The following is a 14147-nucleotide window of genomic DNA, read 5'->3' on the forward strand; positions in this document are numbered from 1 at the left end:
TAGGTGACCATGGTGTTGGTGTGCTTGACTGGCCAGCAAACTCACCAGACCTGAACCCCAGAAAGAATCATTGGGGTATTGTCAAGAGGAAAATGAGAAACAGGAGACCAAAAAATTGCAGATGAGCTGAAGGCCACTGTCAAAGGAACCTGGGCTTCTGTACCACCTCAGCAGTGCCACCAACTCATCACCTCCATGCCATGCCAAATTGAGGCAGTAATTAAAGCAAAAGGAGCCCCTACAAAGTATTGAGTACATGTACAGTAAATGAACATACTTTTCCAGAAGTCCAACAATTCACAAAAAAAAAATATTTTTATTTTTATTGGTCTTATGAAGTATTCTAATTTGTTAAAATTTTGAGAATTGGTGGGTTTTTGTTAAATGTGATCCAAAATAACCACAATTAAAAGGACCAAAGACATAAAATACTTCAGTCTGTGTGCATTGAATTTATTTAATACATAAGTTTCACAATTTGAGTTGATTTACTCAAATTAATTAACTTTTCCACAGCATTCTAATTTATTGAGTTGCACATGTACTTTCTGAGATTGGAGATCATGTACTACTCAAAAACAGATTAAAAGGAATAGTAGACTCCCAAATAACGATTAAGCATGATAGTTTTGTACGAGAAAATTAGTTCATTTTTAGTTATTGTTGCAGTTTTTGCTATCTGTTCCTCTTAATAGAAAACCACAAAGACCAACCAATTAATTTTAAAGCAGTACTATAAACACAGAAGAATAAAATACGAATAAATAAGATAAACAAACAACACAAAAATAACTCTTGTAGAGATGACGGCAAAGTAAATACACCACTGAGACTGATGACAAAAGATACATTTACTGACAATATTAGAGATTTAATGGAAATGCTGCTGACAGAATGTAACCCTTTTCTCTACAAGAAATTAACAAAACATGCTATTCCTTATCATACAGAGTATTCTGCAGGAAACAATAAAATATCTGATTACATTCCATAAACACAAAGGGAGCAAACATTCCTCCCAGCTCCTTCCCATGGGTGTTAAGTGATTTTCTAAAACAATGCTGTATTGAGTGTCTGTGTGTTATTTCCTAGGTCACAGTGAATACAGCAATTCAGAATTTGAGAGCGAACACAGCTGGAAACATGCTATTTCACAGTTTGCTTCTTTTTATGAGGTCCAGTTAACACGGAAACATTGATTATTGCATTCATTCTCAGAAATATGACAAAAATCATATTCAATTTCAGCTGATTTTATTCTTAGTTATTACAGAAAATGTAAAGCGTATTTAGATATTTTTTAACCAACAATATCTACCAGTTTGTTTATGAGAGGAAATATCTCAAAATTATGGGTTTAAAGTGCTCCATCCTTTTAGGGTCCATGGTTTTCACTGACTCCTGGGCACAGAGGATTGCCTGGTGGGCCTCATCAAACAGCTCAACCCCAATTTCTGCTCTGACTCTGTCCTTCCATGCCTTGAGATTGGGTCTGTTCTCAAATACATCCATACCAGCACCTACAGGCTAAAAAAAAAGGCCTTATCAAGTATAAATCGAGTGTCAGACATGATCTGCCTTAAATTCTCAGGTTATATTATTGCTTCATCTGAAACCGAATAATCTGCATTCATACCTGCATGATTTCCACAATAGCAACCAGGTCGGCCAATGAAATCTGATCCCCAACAATGAATGGTCTGTCTTGCAGAAACTTCTCCTCAAAAAGGTTCAGTGATGCATTAAGATCCTCTACTGCATTGTCTATCTTTTCCTTAGGGATCTCAACTCCTAAAGCTTTTGGAATCAAGAGCTACAGCAATACAAGAAACGATTTAATTCCATTTATAAATAATTACACAAAAAAAGTTAGCAGTTAAACTGTGTAGCAATTCTAAAGACTAGGCAGGCTTCAGTCCCAAGGTCACAAATCAAGGGGAGTGAACAACTTTGAATGAAAATGTATAAACTTCACTCACCTTGAACCAGAGCATCTTGGATCCATGTATCCGTATGGCAGAGTGTTGCCATGATAGATATTCATTTACTCTAGCACGCTTCTGCAAGTCAGCTGGGTACCAGTGGTCTGGAGTGTGGAACTTCTCAGCCAGGTAGAGCATAATCGCAACACTACAGGAAATAACAGTTCCACAGTTTCACAAGAGGCACGAAACAAACAACAGGTTTCTCTGAAACTCGACTCTTACATTCATATTTATCCAGAACAGTGGGTTTTCAACCAGGGGCTTCAGCGGATTTCCAAGGGGCCTCAATATGACTTCAAATGATTTAAAAGCAAAAAACCCACTAAAATACGATTTAATTAAAAAAATATATCATTCATTTTTAAGTAACCAACATAAATCAAATAATTATTTTAGTTATTTTTTTGTTGTAGTTGTGGACCGTTGATGGGTTTGAAGTAAAAGGAAAATACTATTAAACTAACGTTACTTTGCATTTATTCGAAAACAAGGAACAACTTGCTATCCATAGACCACATACCTTTCAGCCAAGCAAAAGTCTCCATCTTTGATTGCTGGTGCTTTTCTTAGCAGGTTGATTTTCCCATACTCTTCACTATATTGATAACCTGAAGGACAGATCTTATATGAACTTTTCGTAAAAATCCTAATGTAATAATATAAGGGTGATCTTTTATGCATACAACTGTCAAAATGTAAAAACTCAAAAGACGTGCAGAAATGAAATAACTCAACTGTCTCCCAGATTAGCGTGACATAGCATTAAATCCTGTAAATTAATAATTTACCTGAAGCCACATCTGCGTAATGATAACAGTTAACTTATATCAATAAAAAAGTCTAACTTCTTCACGCGTTAAAAAAAAAGTTAGAAGGAAAAAAAAAGCTGCATTTCATTAAAAAACGAAGAACTTTCTATACAAAGTCAGTAAGCTTGTCTTTCCTGTGAAGGTGTGATGTATCCTGCAAATTCAACGTAACGTTAATTGCACTTTAAAAAACAACAACAACAACCGTTGTAGAAGATACTGTACCTTCAAAAAGCGAAATCTTTTTGTAATCGAACTGGATGTCGTTTTTCTTGGCAAATATGTAAACAGAGCGACATGGCTGCGAAAACAAATCCAAGTACATTTCCAAAGACATTTTCTGAAACAACTTCGATAACCGTGTCTGTGCCTCACACGTCCTGACCATAGACAGTAAGTGAAGTTGCTTGCTCTTGGCTCTTTTGTCGCCCTCTGGTGGCTGGCTGCAGTACAGGTCATAAGCCCCGCCCTCTCCAGGTGAACGAAGGGGACTCGAGTCAAAATAAAAAATAAATAAATTACACTACGAGGCAAAATTTTCGCATTGTTTTTGTCATTAAAAGTAGTTTTATCATGCTTATGTATGTTCAAATGTTCGTTTTGTGATAAGTTTAATTTTCTCTAGTAATTTGATGCTATAAAAAAACATGCGTGTCGTTATGTTTGATTGGGTTTGCGGGAGTTTGATACCGTGGACAGCAAATTGAGGAACCCTGCTCTAAAGCGATACTAGCCTCGTTACGCAAGCTGCCTGGATTTCTCTATGCACGCTCTCGTGCACCGGCATAGAACGTAACTATTAACTTACACCACACTCTGCTGAACTCTGCTTCTAAAACCCTGTGTTCCTAAAATTCTGTTCCTATAACCCCCACATAGGACACATAATAACCTATTATTATAAACACTTTAAATCGATCGATCATACATTTGCACTATAATTCCACTATAAACGAGAACTTTGTTTGGCTACAAACTTGTTAATAATTTTATTTTCTTAATTCTTCTCTCTTGCAATTAGCGCCATCTGTCGGAAGTCGAGGCTATTTTAATCGTGACAGTTTTTTGAACGTTCATCTCTTCAAAGATCATATTTTAATTTGAAGAATTGCAATCAAATTATAGTTTTTCTTTCTTTCTCTAAAACTCAGATATTAAAGGGACATAAGCTTAAACTGTATACTAATAAACTACTTTATGACTAAAAACTTGCTTGGCAGTAAAATTGTCTATAAAAATTGTGTAAGATTTTCAGAATTGATAGTAAATTTCACAAATAATTACAAAGTAACAGACTGAATTAAATAGAAATTTTAAGTAGAAATACTGAAATTTTATTAGCTTGTAAAACATAATCCAGTAATCTTTGAAGAATCAGTTTTTACAGTATACACTAATGAATTGTACACACAATTACAATATATGACGTTTATTGATGTGCAAAAAAAAAAAAAAAAAAACCTTGAAACATCGATCTAAAATGTTTGACTACTGCCCCCAGAAGCAAATTCTACCCACATCATCCCAAAACCCCTGAAAGAATTACAGATGATTTATATTAAAAAAAAAAAAAAAAAAAAAAAAATCAATTTTAATTTTCTGAATCAATGTTTTTGACAAACACAGTTGATGATAAAGAGAATTAATTAGAAAAGACATTTTGTCTGTGCACTTATGCTCTGGTGCTATGCAACTTACATCCGTGCAAATCAAAACTCACTCTGAATACATGGTTATGGATATTTTCTTTGGCTTTTATAAGTTGGCTATTATGGTCTGATTTGACCCGAGGATGTTTGATGAACACTGAGCTATCTTAATACAAAATTCAATTCATACAATTAACTCCCTTACAAGTTTATCCATTTATTTTCCTTTTTGGCTAAAAATAGACACAGCCAACCCATCATATGATTTGCTTTCAAAATGCTAATTGCATTTTATATTTATTTTATTAAAGTGATTATTTTCAAATCACAGGCTACTATTCAAGAAAATTAGGAAATATTCTTAATCTTATAAGAACAATTGGTCCTGTATCACCCAGGAGGCACTGCATGTCCAGCTAGTTGAATCCCGAACAGGAATCACATAAGAAGAATTCACTTTAAAAAAAAAGAATATAAGAATGTGAAGTCTCATAAGAAGCTCATCACTGTTCCTTTTTTTCCAATCTGCTGTGGCTCCAGAGGGTAGAACAGTATCAAAATACTGCAACAGAAGACAGAAGTGAAAGAAAATCAGGACATTATATTTTATACTACATTGTGCTTCATTATAGGATTTTGTTTACGCAAACTAGACCATTCTGAGGCAATGTCCCTATGTAAAATGAATGTGATTTGCTATGACAGGTGGGATTTATAATTAAGGAGGAGGGACATTATAATTCCAGGAAGCATTTTATTGGACAAAAATAGACACACCCATTAAATGCAATGTCAATTAACAATATTTTGGTCTATCTTTCTGAAAGAAAGACTAACTTTTTAAGTTTTATTTAAAAGTCAAATTATTAGAATTATTAGATTTTAAGCACTACTATTAATCTCAAAATATTGAGGACGGTAATTAAGTAACCAGTATATTCAGTATTTTTTAACCATGTGTCTTTTTTATTAATTTACCGGTCATCTCCAAGGCCAAGCTCTCCCTTCAGAAACTGGAAGATTTTAGCGCTGTGCTCCTTGTTTTTCTCCGCAGTATCAGTCACTCCGATGGCGGACAAGGACATCAACAAACACGGGGAGCAAGACCCCGCGATCATCATCGGCAGGTCGGTCTTCACCACCAGATTCATCCTCTGAAGACATGAACCACTGCATTACATGACGGCGGAACTTTAAGATCTATCATCTAACTTCACGTGGAGAAAGAACTATTGCATTGCTAATGCTAAAATACTCACGTCTTCCGGTTTCCCCAAAGCTGCAGCCAGTGTTGTACATAGTCTTTTCAGTAAATCTTCTGGAAACTTGCTTGCAGGTAAATTGGTTTCTACATTAATGAACGGCATTTTTTCAGGTTTACTGCTGCTGCTGACTATTGGACTAGTGTGTGAGAATGACCCTTTGTGACTCTGCTATCCTTGTGATAAACCGCTTTCTCTGATTGGTTGAAAGACAGAGACGCCTGTTCACCGAGCTCTGTGATTGGTCAGCGTCACTTCACGCCTCTTGAGCTGACATGATTGTTTATAAAAAATAATTTTACTTTAATTGCAATTTTAGAAAATATTGTTTCTATGCTACACATTGCTTCAAACCTTCCGTTCTTTCTTGTTTGTGTAATATAAATATATTTATTTAATCTTTTTTGTTGTCTTCAGACAAACGCAGTGAGATTTTGTTATCAAGACCTGCTGTGCAAATTTAGTTTAGAAAGAGTGTGATATAACTAGTTATCAGGCTTTTGTTTTGCAACTCTAATCTTTAGTAACTTTTGTAATTCTGCTTTTGTTTTGCTCTTTTGTTGTTTTTGATTGCTTCCACTGTCCTCCTTTGTAAGTCACTTTGGATAAAAGTCTCTGCTAAATCACTAAATGTAATGTAAATTTAAACTCTATTAGATACTTGTAAGTCATTAAACAAAACTTTAACAAAATGGACACACTGTTCCACATAAAACAGTGTAATGTGCCTATAAGAAACATGACAACAGAGTAGGATGAAGACATATGTCATGAATAACAAAGAAAAAGACAAATAGCAGCTCTTTAATTGTACAACTTCATTTCCATGATCAGACATTTCAATGTGTATTTAACAGCTATAAACAGAAGTAATTAACATTAATTGCTGGAAATATTGAGAATCTGAACCAACAGTTTATTTGACTACATTTAGTGTTTAGCTCTTCCACGTTCTCCATTAAACCAGAGATGTTACACCTAAAGGGACAAAATATCATAAGGTCATTCTAAGAACAGGTTTTTATAAGCAATAAATTAATGTGTATCTCCCACTTCATTCGTAAGAATTTCTTTTTTTGGCAATTTCAAGGAATTTGAATTCACATAACCGGTTGCATGTTAGTACAGTCCTAGATGAGGATAATTTCAAATTTCTGTGTTTACGGGAGCGTACCATGTGAGAGTTTGCACTGCTTAAGAGCTTCATTGAAGCCTTCGCACAAGCTCAGATCAGCCTGAGTCGTTGCACAGTCCAGAAACTGCCTCACCTCAAACAGACATGGGCCAGACTGAGAGGGTGGAAGTCGTGAGGGCTCCTGCAAGCCATTAATAAACAGATAAACACCAGATGAATGGATGTAACCTGTCATGCTTATTAGTTTGTCATATTCCTCATGAATATTAAAAAAAGTACATAAACATTAAATCTTCTCACCACCACATATATGCATGCTACAGTTATTTATTATGTGGTTACTACGATTTTTAAAGCAATGGCTGCAGAAAAAGTGGGCAACTGTAAAAAAAAAAAGTTATGATTTTTCAAAAATGTTTTTCACAGAGAAAAACGGCAATTTTCAAGTATCACCTGGTATGTGGGTGCTGGTTTTGGTGCCTCTGAGCTGCTGCTGCTGCTGCCTCCACTGAAAGCACCTGTGATGGCACTGCCCATCACGTGTCCTACAGCCGAACCCACTGCCACTCCGGCAGCTGTGGTGGCCATCTGGGCCATGAGACCTGGCTGCTTGGGCTGGGCCGAGGCAGGGGCCACTGCCATCGGAGGAGGTGGTGGTGCAGGGGCTGGAGAATAAGATGGGGCAGGAGCACTGAGAAGAAAAAAAAGGTGAAATATGTAAGAATAACCAAGTACAGTATTGTTCAAAATAATAGCAGTACAATGTGACTAACCAGAATAATCAAGGTTTTTAGTATATTTTTTATTGCTACGTGGCAAACAAGTTACCAGTAGGTTCAGTAGATTGTCAGAAAACAAACAAGACCCAGCATTCATGATATGCACGCTCTTAAGGCTGTGCAATTGGGCAATTAGTTGAAAGGGGTGCGTTCAAAAAAATAGCAGTGTCTACCTTTGACTGTACAAACTCAAAACTATTTTGTACAAACATTTTTTTTTTCTGGGATTTAGCAATCCTGTGAATCACTAAACTAATATTTAGTTGTATGACCACAGTTTTTTTAAAACTGCTTGACATCTGGGTGGCATGGAGTCAACCAACTTGTGGCACCTCTCAGCTGTTATTCCACTCCATGATTCTTTAACAACATTCCACAATTCATTCACATTTCTTGGTTTTGCTTCAGAAACAGCATTTTTGATATCACCCCACAAGTTCTCAATTGGATTAAGGTCTGGAGATTGGGCTGGCCACTCCATAACATTAATTTTGTTGGCTTGGAACCAAGACTTTGCCTGTTTACTAGTGTGTTTTGGGTCATTGTCTTGTTGAAACAACCATTTCAAGGGCATGTCCTCTTCAGCATAGGGCAACATGACCTCTTCAAGTATTTTAACATATGCAAACTGATCCATGATCCCTGGTATGCGATAAATAGGCCCAACACCATAGTAGGAGAAACATGCCCATATCATGATGCGTGCACCTCCATGCTTCACTGTCTTCACTGTGTACTGTGGCTTGAATTCAGAGTTTGGGGGTCGTCTCACAAACTGCCTGTGGCCCTTGGACCCAAAAAGAACAATTTTACTCTCATCAGTCCACAAAATGTTCCTCCATTTCTCTTTAGGCAAGTTGATGTGTTCTTTGGCAAATTGTAACCTCTTCTGCACATGCCTTTTTTTTAACAGAGGGACTTTGCGGGGGATTCTTGAAAATAGATTAGCTTCACACAGACGTCTTCTAACTGTCACAGTACTTACAGGTAACTCCAGACTGTCTTTGATCATCCTGGAGGTGATCATTGGCTGAGCCTTTGCCATTCTGGTTATTCTTCTATCCATTTTGATGGTTGTCTTCCGTTTTCTTCCACGTCTCTCTGGTTTTGCTCTCCATTTTAAGGCATTGGAGATCATTTTAGCTGAACAGCCTATCATTTTTTGCACCTCTTTATAGGTTTTCCCCTCTCTAATCAACTTTTTAATCAAAGTACGCTGTTCTTCTGAACAATGTCTTGAACGACCCATTTTCCTCAGCTTTCAAATGCATGTTCAACAAGTGTTGGCTTCATCCTTAAATAGGGGCCACCTGATTCACACCTGTTTCTTCACAAAATTGATGACCTCAGTGATTGAATGCCACACTGCTATTTTTTTGAACACACCCCTTTCAACTAATTCAACTAATTGCCCAATTGCACAGCCTTAAGAGCGTGCATATCATGAATGCTGGGTCTCATTTGTTTTCTGAGAATCTACTGAACCTACTGGTAACTTGTTTGCCACGTAACAATAAAAAAATATACGAAAAACCTTGATTATTCTGGTTAGTCACATTGTACTGCTATTATTTTGAACAATACTGTATGTCACTAAAAAATAAAAATAAAAGTAGCACAACTTATCTTGACATATACCTTGTAAAGGATATACATAGAAAGAAAGATATAAAGAATAAAAAATTTACATTAACCAGAATTAGTATCACGCGATGCAGACATGTCTTTAAACTGGTTTTGGCAACTTAAGATGAAAAGAAGGTAAAGTCTTAAACCTGGTTTTGCATCATAGGCTACTAAATGCCAGATATTATGCATAAATAAATACATTTTAATAAATACTAAGCAGATAATAAAGGTTTTCCACACCTGGTCAGTAAGAATATCATGCTTTTGGTTTGACCTTTCACCTACAGCTCTGTATGTATTTGGGATACGCAAAAGGAACAAACAAAACAGTCTAATGTTTTGTGAGCAGTCTGGTGTTTTTCTTGAATGCTGCTCTTCTAACTTTACCCCCACATTTAGTCAAAGTTAGCTTGAAGCTCGCAAACGCAGTGTGCGTTACAAAACTCTCAGCTGAAGTGTCTGAGATACGATACCTTGCTGGTGCTGGTGAAGGACGACTGCGACTTCCTCTTGCCATTCCAAATGTAGATCGTAACCGCAATCAATCCCCAATTATTATTATAAGGTCGCAAACAAGCGCTAAGGTAGTTAAATCCACTCTATTCGTGGACAGACTACTGAATGACAGCCGGTAGACGCACGTGCCTTTGACCTTGTGGTTATACATTCGCGGCGCATGCGCGCGGCAGTGTTCTAGAAAAGAGCATCGATTCAGTAGTTCATTTTTTGATGTATGCGATTAGTTATGTTTATGTAAATATATTATGTGTAACCATTCCATTTACCCTTAAGCGTTTGTAAAATTTTCTAAACCTCCATGGTAGAATTGTGGAAAATTATCTTTACTTATAAGATGTGTGAGGTTCAACATGTGAGGTGATTGATTTAGCCTATTTAATGGTATAATGATTTTTTCGTTTTCTAAATTCATCTGTTTACAAATCCTAAAACATTTCTTAGCCTATATGTTAATAAACAAACTTTTGGTAACACTTATAGAACAATTATCTCTATAACAAGCTGCGCACTGGTGGTGTTTGTGGAGAGACCCGCATGTGATTGTAAAGCGCTTTGGGTGTAAAGCAATACACAATACAGCGCTATATAAATGTCCCTTTCATTCATTCATTCATTCATTCATTCATTCATTCATTCATTCATTCATTCATTCATTCATTCATATTGGCTGTTTATTAGTAGCCTACTTATGAAGCATATATTCTGGATGACCATATTCTACATCCCTAATCCTTCCCAAATAACTAAACTTAAAAGCTATATTTCACTAACGACTTATTAGCAGCAAATTAGGAGTTTACTGAGGGAAAACAATTAAACATAAACAGATTTGAAGGCGTAAAGTCACAAGCATTCCCACTAGATGGCACTAAAATATTGGTCTTTGAACGAGGGTGTTTTAAATCTATGTTTTATTACAACATTTGCTTTTATAGAGATTTTATACGAGATTCTTTTATTGTTTCTTTAAAAATATGGTGCATTTTTTTCAAATAGAATAGACCTACAAAGCTATTTGTTCTTTTTGGAAAACAGAAGTTTTCTTATAGATTTAACCATTCTGTCATCATTTAGGATATTTCATGCTATTTCAAACCTGCATGACATTGCTTCTTGTGTAGCTAAATGTCGAAGCTCTAATTTTTGTATTCCCCCAACACCACCATTGCTTTTTTTGTATTTTTAAAGTCTTTGAAAAAAAAGTACATTTTCCAAGCAGTATTTTGTATTCCATTTAAATAGGCTACATTTTCATGTATTTGTGCCCATCTCTGCTGATAGATAACTTCTTCTAAGCAAGAAAATCAAAGGTTTTTGTATAACATAAGGTTGAGTAAATAATGTCAGAATTGTAATTTTTAGGTGAACTTTCCCTTTAAATTCCTTAATCACACATGGCATCTTCTATTATCTTGTTTTTATCTGAGAAGAAATTGTAATCTAAAATGGAAATGTGTAATTTGACTAAATGCTTTGCAGGCACATAAACATGTTGATAAAACCGGCACTAATAATTCTAAAAAATGTGCAGTGGTTACAGCTGGCCTGATATTTCTGTTTAGTGTGTAGTGTGGGGGAGCTCATATTTACTTAAATTGGCATGATTCACATCCCAGTCTCAAATGGCAGGCAGTGATTCACCATGCATTAGTCTTTGTAAGGTTCTGCTTTATTTCACCATGATAGGTGGTCTGTTGCATCTCTATATTAGTGAATTTATATGAGATTGAACTTAAACGACCATTAGGGCTCATTAGGAATACTGTGTCCATATGGTCTGTGATGAGACTGTGTGCATCTGATCTCCACAGGCATCCCTGGGGGATTCCGGAATGATTCACAAGGTCTAAAAAGCAATTCAAATTAAAAGATCCCAGACCTGAGAAACCAAAGAGAACTGGGAATTACCTGGCCACAGTTATTTTTGATTGTATTAGTATTGTATTGTAAATAGTGCAATGTGATTTGTGCAGACAGAAGTTTTGAAAACTTTGAAATATTCTAATAGAAACTTATTCTAATATAAGCTTACATTGCTTAACGAAATCTGAACTGAATTTAAAACACTATAGTCATCACACACTTGCCAACTTTTTAGATTACAGAGGAATAAACGGGGTAACATACACTAAACAAAAGAGGGTCACACACTATCAAGCTTTTAAATCGTTCTCAAAACAACAAATTCACTCAGTAACACATTTGATCATTTTTAAGAGATGCTTGCCAAATGAAAAACGTTCAAATAACAAATGTTGTCAAAATGATCCCCATTTACACAGATCTGGGAAAATGACTTGTATTGTATTATGCATACCAGGCTAGTCATTGGCAATATCACTTTATAAAGAAACACTATGTGAATATAGTTATCAGTACACAGTAATCAGTTACAGTGCAAATGACCTTATATGAGTTCAGTATTAATATTACTGTAATGCTGAATTGTTGCTAGTACAAATGTTTAGTATGTTGTTGTGGACTTCATTTTTTATTCGTTTCATGGTACTGTAGTTAATTGCAAAATAGCGACTATTGTCAGCAGTCATGATATACATGCATAATGTCTTTATTGACAAAGCTTTTACTAAAGAGGATTATTTTATGCATTTGAAACACAATGTTCCAAATACGAAGACTGATGTATTCACAATTTGTGTCACACAGAGATATTATTGTGCCAACATTTGCATCTTGCATCACCGCTAAATAACAAGCTGCACGAAGCGTGTGTTTTATAACCTCCACTCCTCTACCACACTCTTTCTTGTGGTCACGGGCGCATGGGATTGAGGGATCAGGGTGAGGAGGGGTAGAGGCTATGATTCATTTCCATGGGGCTTTCTTTCATGTGTCCACTGAGTGACGTTTAATAGAGCCTCAGGGGTCTGGTTGAAGCTGCTTCCATGGTGGAGTGTTTGAGGAGTCTGGCTTGCATTTTATCAGATTGAGGGGGCCCCGCACCCGAGAAAGAGGCTGACAACAGCACAAAAGAAGTTTGTTTTGAACCTCCTCATCCTCGTGATTGAAATCTTTGCTTTTGCTTTGTTCTTAATCAACATAGTTTTCACAAATAAACACACAATTAACAGCTGCACGCTGCAATGGGCCTCTGTAGTTCAGCTGGTAAAAAAAATGGCACACATTCTGATCAAATACATACCTTGAAGACTCATGCATAAATGTAAAGCAACATTTTTGGTGATAAGAATAAAGAGCACTACATTATTATTTGCTGACATGCACAACAAATATGAACTAATACACATACTTATGCATTCACTAGGAGAGTCTTTTGTTGTTCATTAGAGGCTTCTGAATGACATCCTTTCCCCAAAGGTTCATGAGCCTGCTGGGATGTGAGGGTTCCAGCATTGTAATTTCTTCACAGGATTTCTTATTATAGAGAAGTCCCATGGTGCACGGAGGAAGAAAAGGGAGGCTGGTGGTTGTATGATCTTTTACCACTGTTAACTTTCTCTCTGTAAGTGTCGTTAGTGATACCCAACTGATACAAACCATTGAATCTTAAAGAGCTGCACTCCTAAAATATATAAATGCTTTAAACATTTGGCACTGAAGCAAAGAACTTGTCTCAATCAGTAACACGTTTAACCCACCTTTAACCGTAGACACAAGTTCTTACTCTGTAATCAAATTTCACAATGCTGTGGGTGTTTTTTTTTTTGGAGATAAATATTAATTTAGCAGAAAAACTACAACGAGTCACTGAGCCAGACAGATCTTTCTGCTTTGATCCTTGTCTATGGCATAAGTACTTAAGTAAGCTCAAACTCTCTACAGATTTCACCCGAGGATCAAAGACGAGGATCAAAAATCAAAGATGATTTTTCAGCAGCCAGTACTCCAGTCTTCAGATTCACATGATCCTTCAGAAATGATTGTAATATGCTGATTTGCTGCTCAAGAAACATTTGTGTTGTCAGCATATTTGTCAGCATATTTCAGCATAAAACATATATACTGACACTTTTGATCAATTTAGTGAATTCTTGCTGAATGAAAGCAATCATTTAGTCCAAAACGTTACTCTTATACTGAACCTAAACTTTTGAGCAGCAGTGCAACTGCATAAATCAAATTCCCATACGTTTAATATTTGCTGTGTCATTTCAGGTCTTGTATGAACACGCGATAATCACTTGTGGAGGAGAACCAGCTGGAGAAGGTACGGATTCAGATCATGTGCTTTGCGATAACATGAATCGTTTGCAGGACACGGCAGATCTCACATGCATCAGACCTCTTCAAATCTGTCTTTTACCACACAAAACAACATGCATTTCCCTCCTGGCAAGATCCCAACGCTGTCTCAATTCATTCATTTTGACTCGACTCAACTATTTTGGGAAGAATAAA

At 36.2% G+C, this 14147-nt stretch overlaps 3 protein-coding genes across 3 annotated transcripts; all 3 read right to left on the minus strand.

The window, feature by feature from the left end:
• Positions 1-836: 836 nt before the first annotated feature.
• On the minus strand, positions 837-3233 carry LOC113064100 (glutathione S-transferase theta-3-like). The gene is made up of 5 exons (XM_026234656.1): positions 3020-3233; positions 2506-2593; positions 1980-2130; positions 1637-1813; positions 837-1527 (listed from the first exon to the last, which is right to left on the minus strand). Exons 1-5 carry the CDS (start codon positions 3180-3182, stop codon positions 1327-1329), a joined length of 780 nt encoding a protein of 259 aa, XP_026090441.1. The 5' UTR covers positions 3183-3233; the 3' UTR covers positions 837-1326.
• Positions 3234-4360: 1127 nt separating this feature from the next.
• On the minus strand, positions 4361-5922 carry LOC113064102 (D-dopachrome decarboxylase-A-like). Its single transcript, XM_026234658.1, has 3 exons — positions 5703-5922; positions 5422-5597; positions 4361-5005 (listed from the first exon to the last, which is right to left on the minus strand). The coding sequence occupies exons 1-3, from the start codon at positions 5808-5810 to the stop codon at positions 4933-4935; spliced, it is 357 nt and encodes a 118-aa protein (XP_026090443.1). The 5' UTR covers positions 5811-5922; the 3' UTR covers positions 4361-4932.
• Positions 5923-6493: 571 nt separating this feature from the next.
• LOC113064101 (coiled-coil-helix-coiled-coil-helix domain-containing protein 10, mitochondrial-like) lies at positions 6494-9928 on the minus strand. The gene is made up of 4 exons (XM_026234657.1): positions 9722-9928; positions 7294-7531; positions 6880-7021; positions 6494-6683 (listed from the first exon to the last, which is right to left on the minus strand). Exons 1-4 carry the CDS (start codon positions 9763-9765, stop codon positions 6664-6666), a joined length of 444 nt encoding a protein of 147 aa, XP_026090442.1. The 5' UTR covers positions 9766-9928; the 3' UTR covers positions 6494-6663.
• Between the last annotated feature and the right edge of the window lie 4219 nt (positions 9929-14147).

Source organism: Carassius auratus, chromosome 46, assembly GCF_003368295.1.
Source record: "Carassius auratus strain Wakin chromosome 46, ASM336829v1, whole genome shotgun sequence".
Lineage (NCBI taxonomy): Eukaryota > Metazoa > Chordata > Actinopteri > Cypriniformes > Cyprinidae > Carassius > Carassius auratus.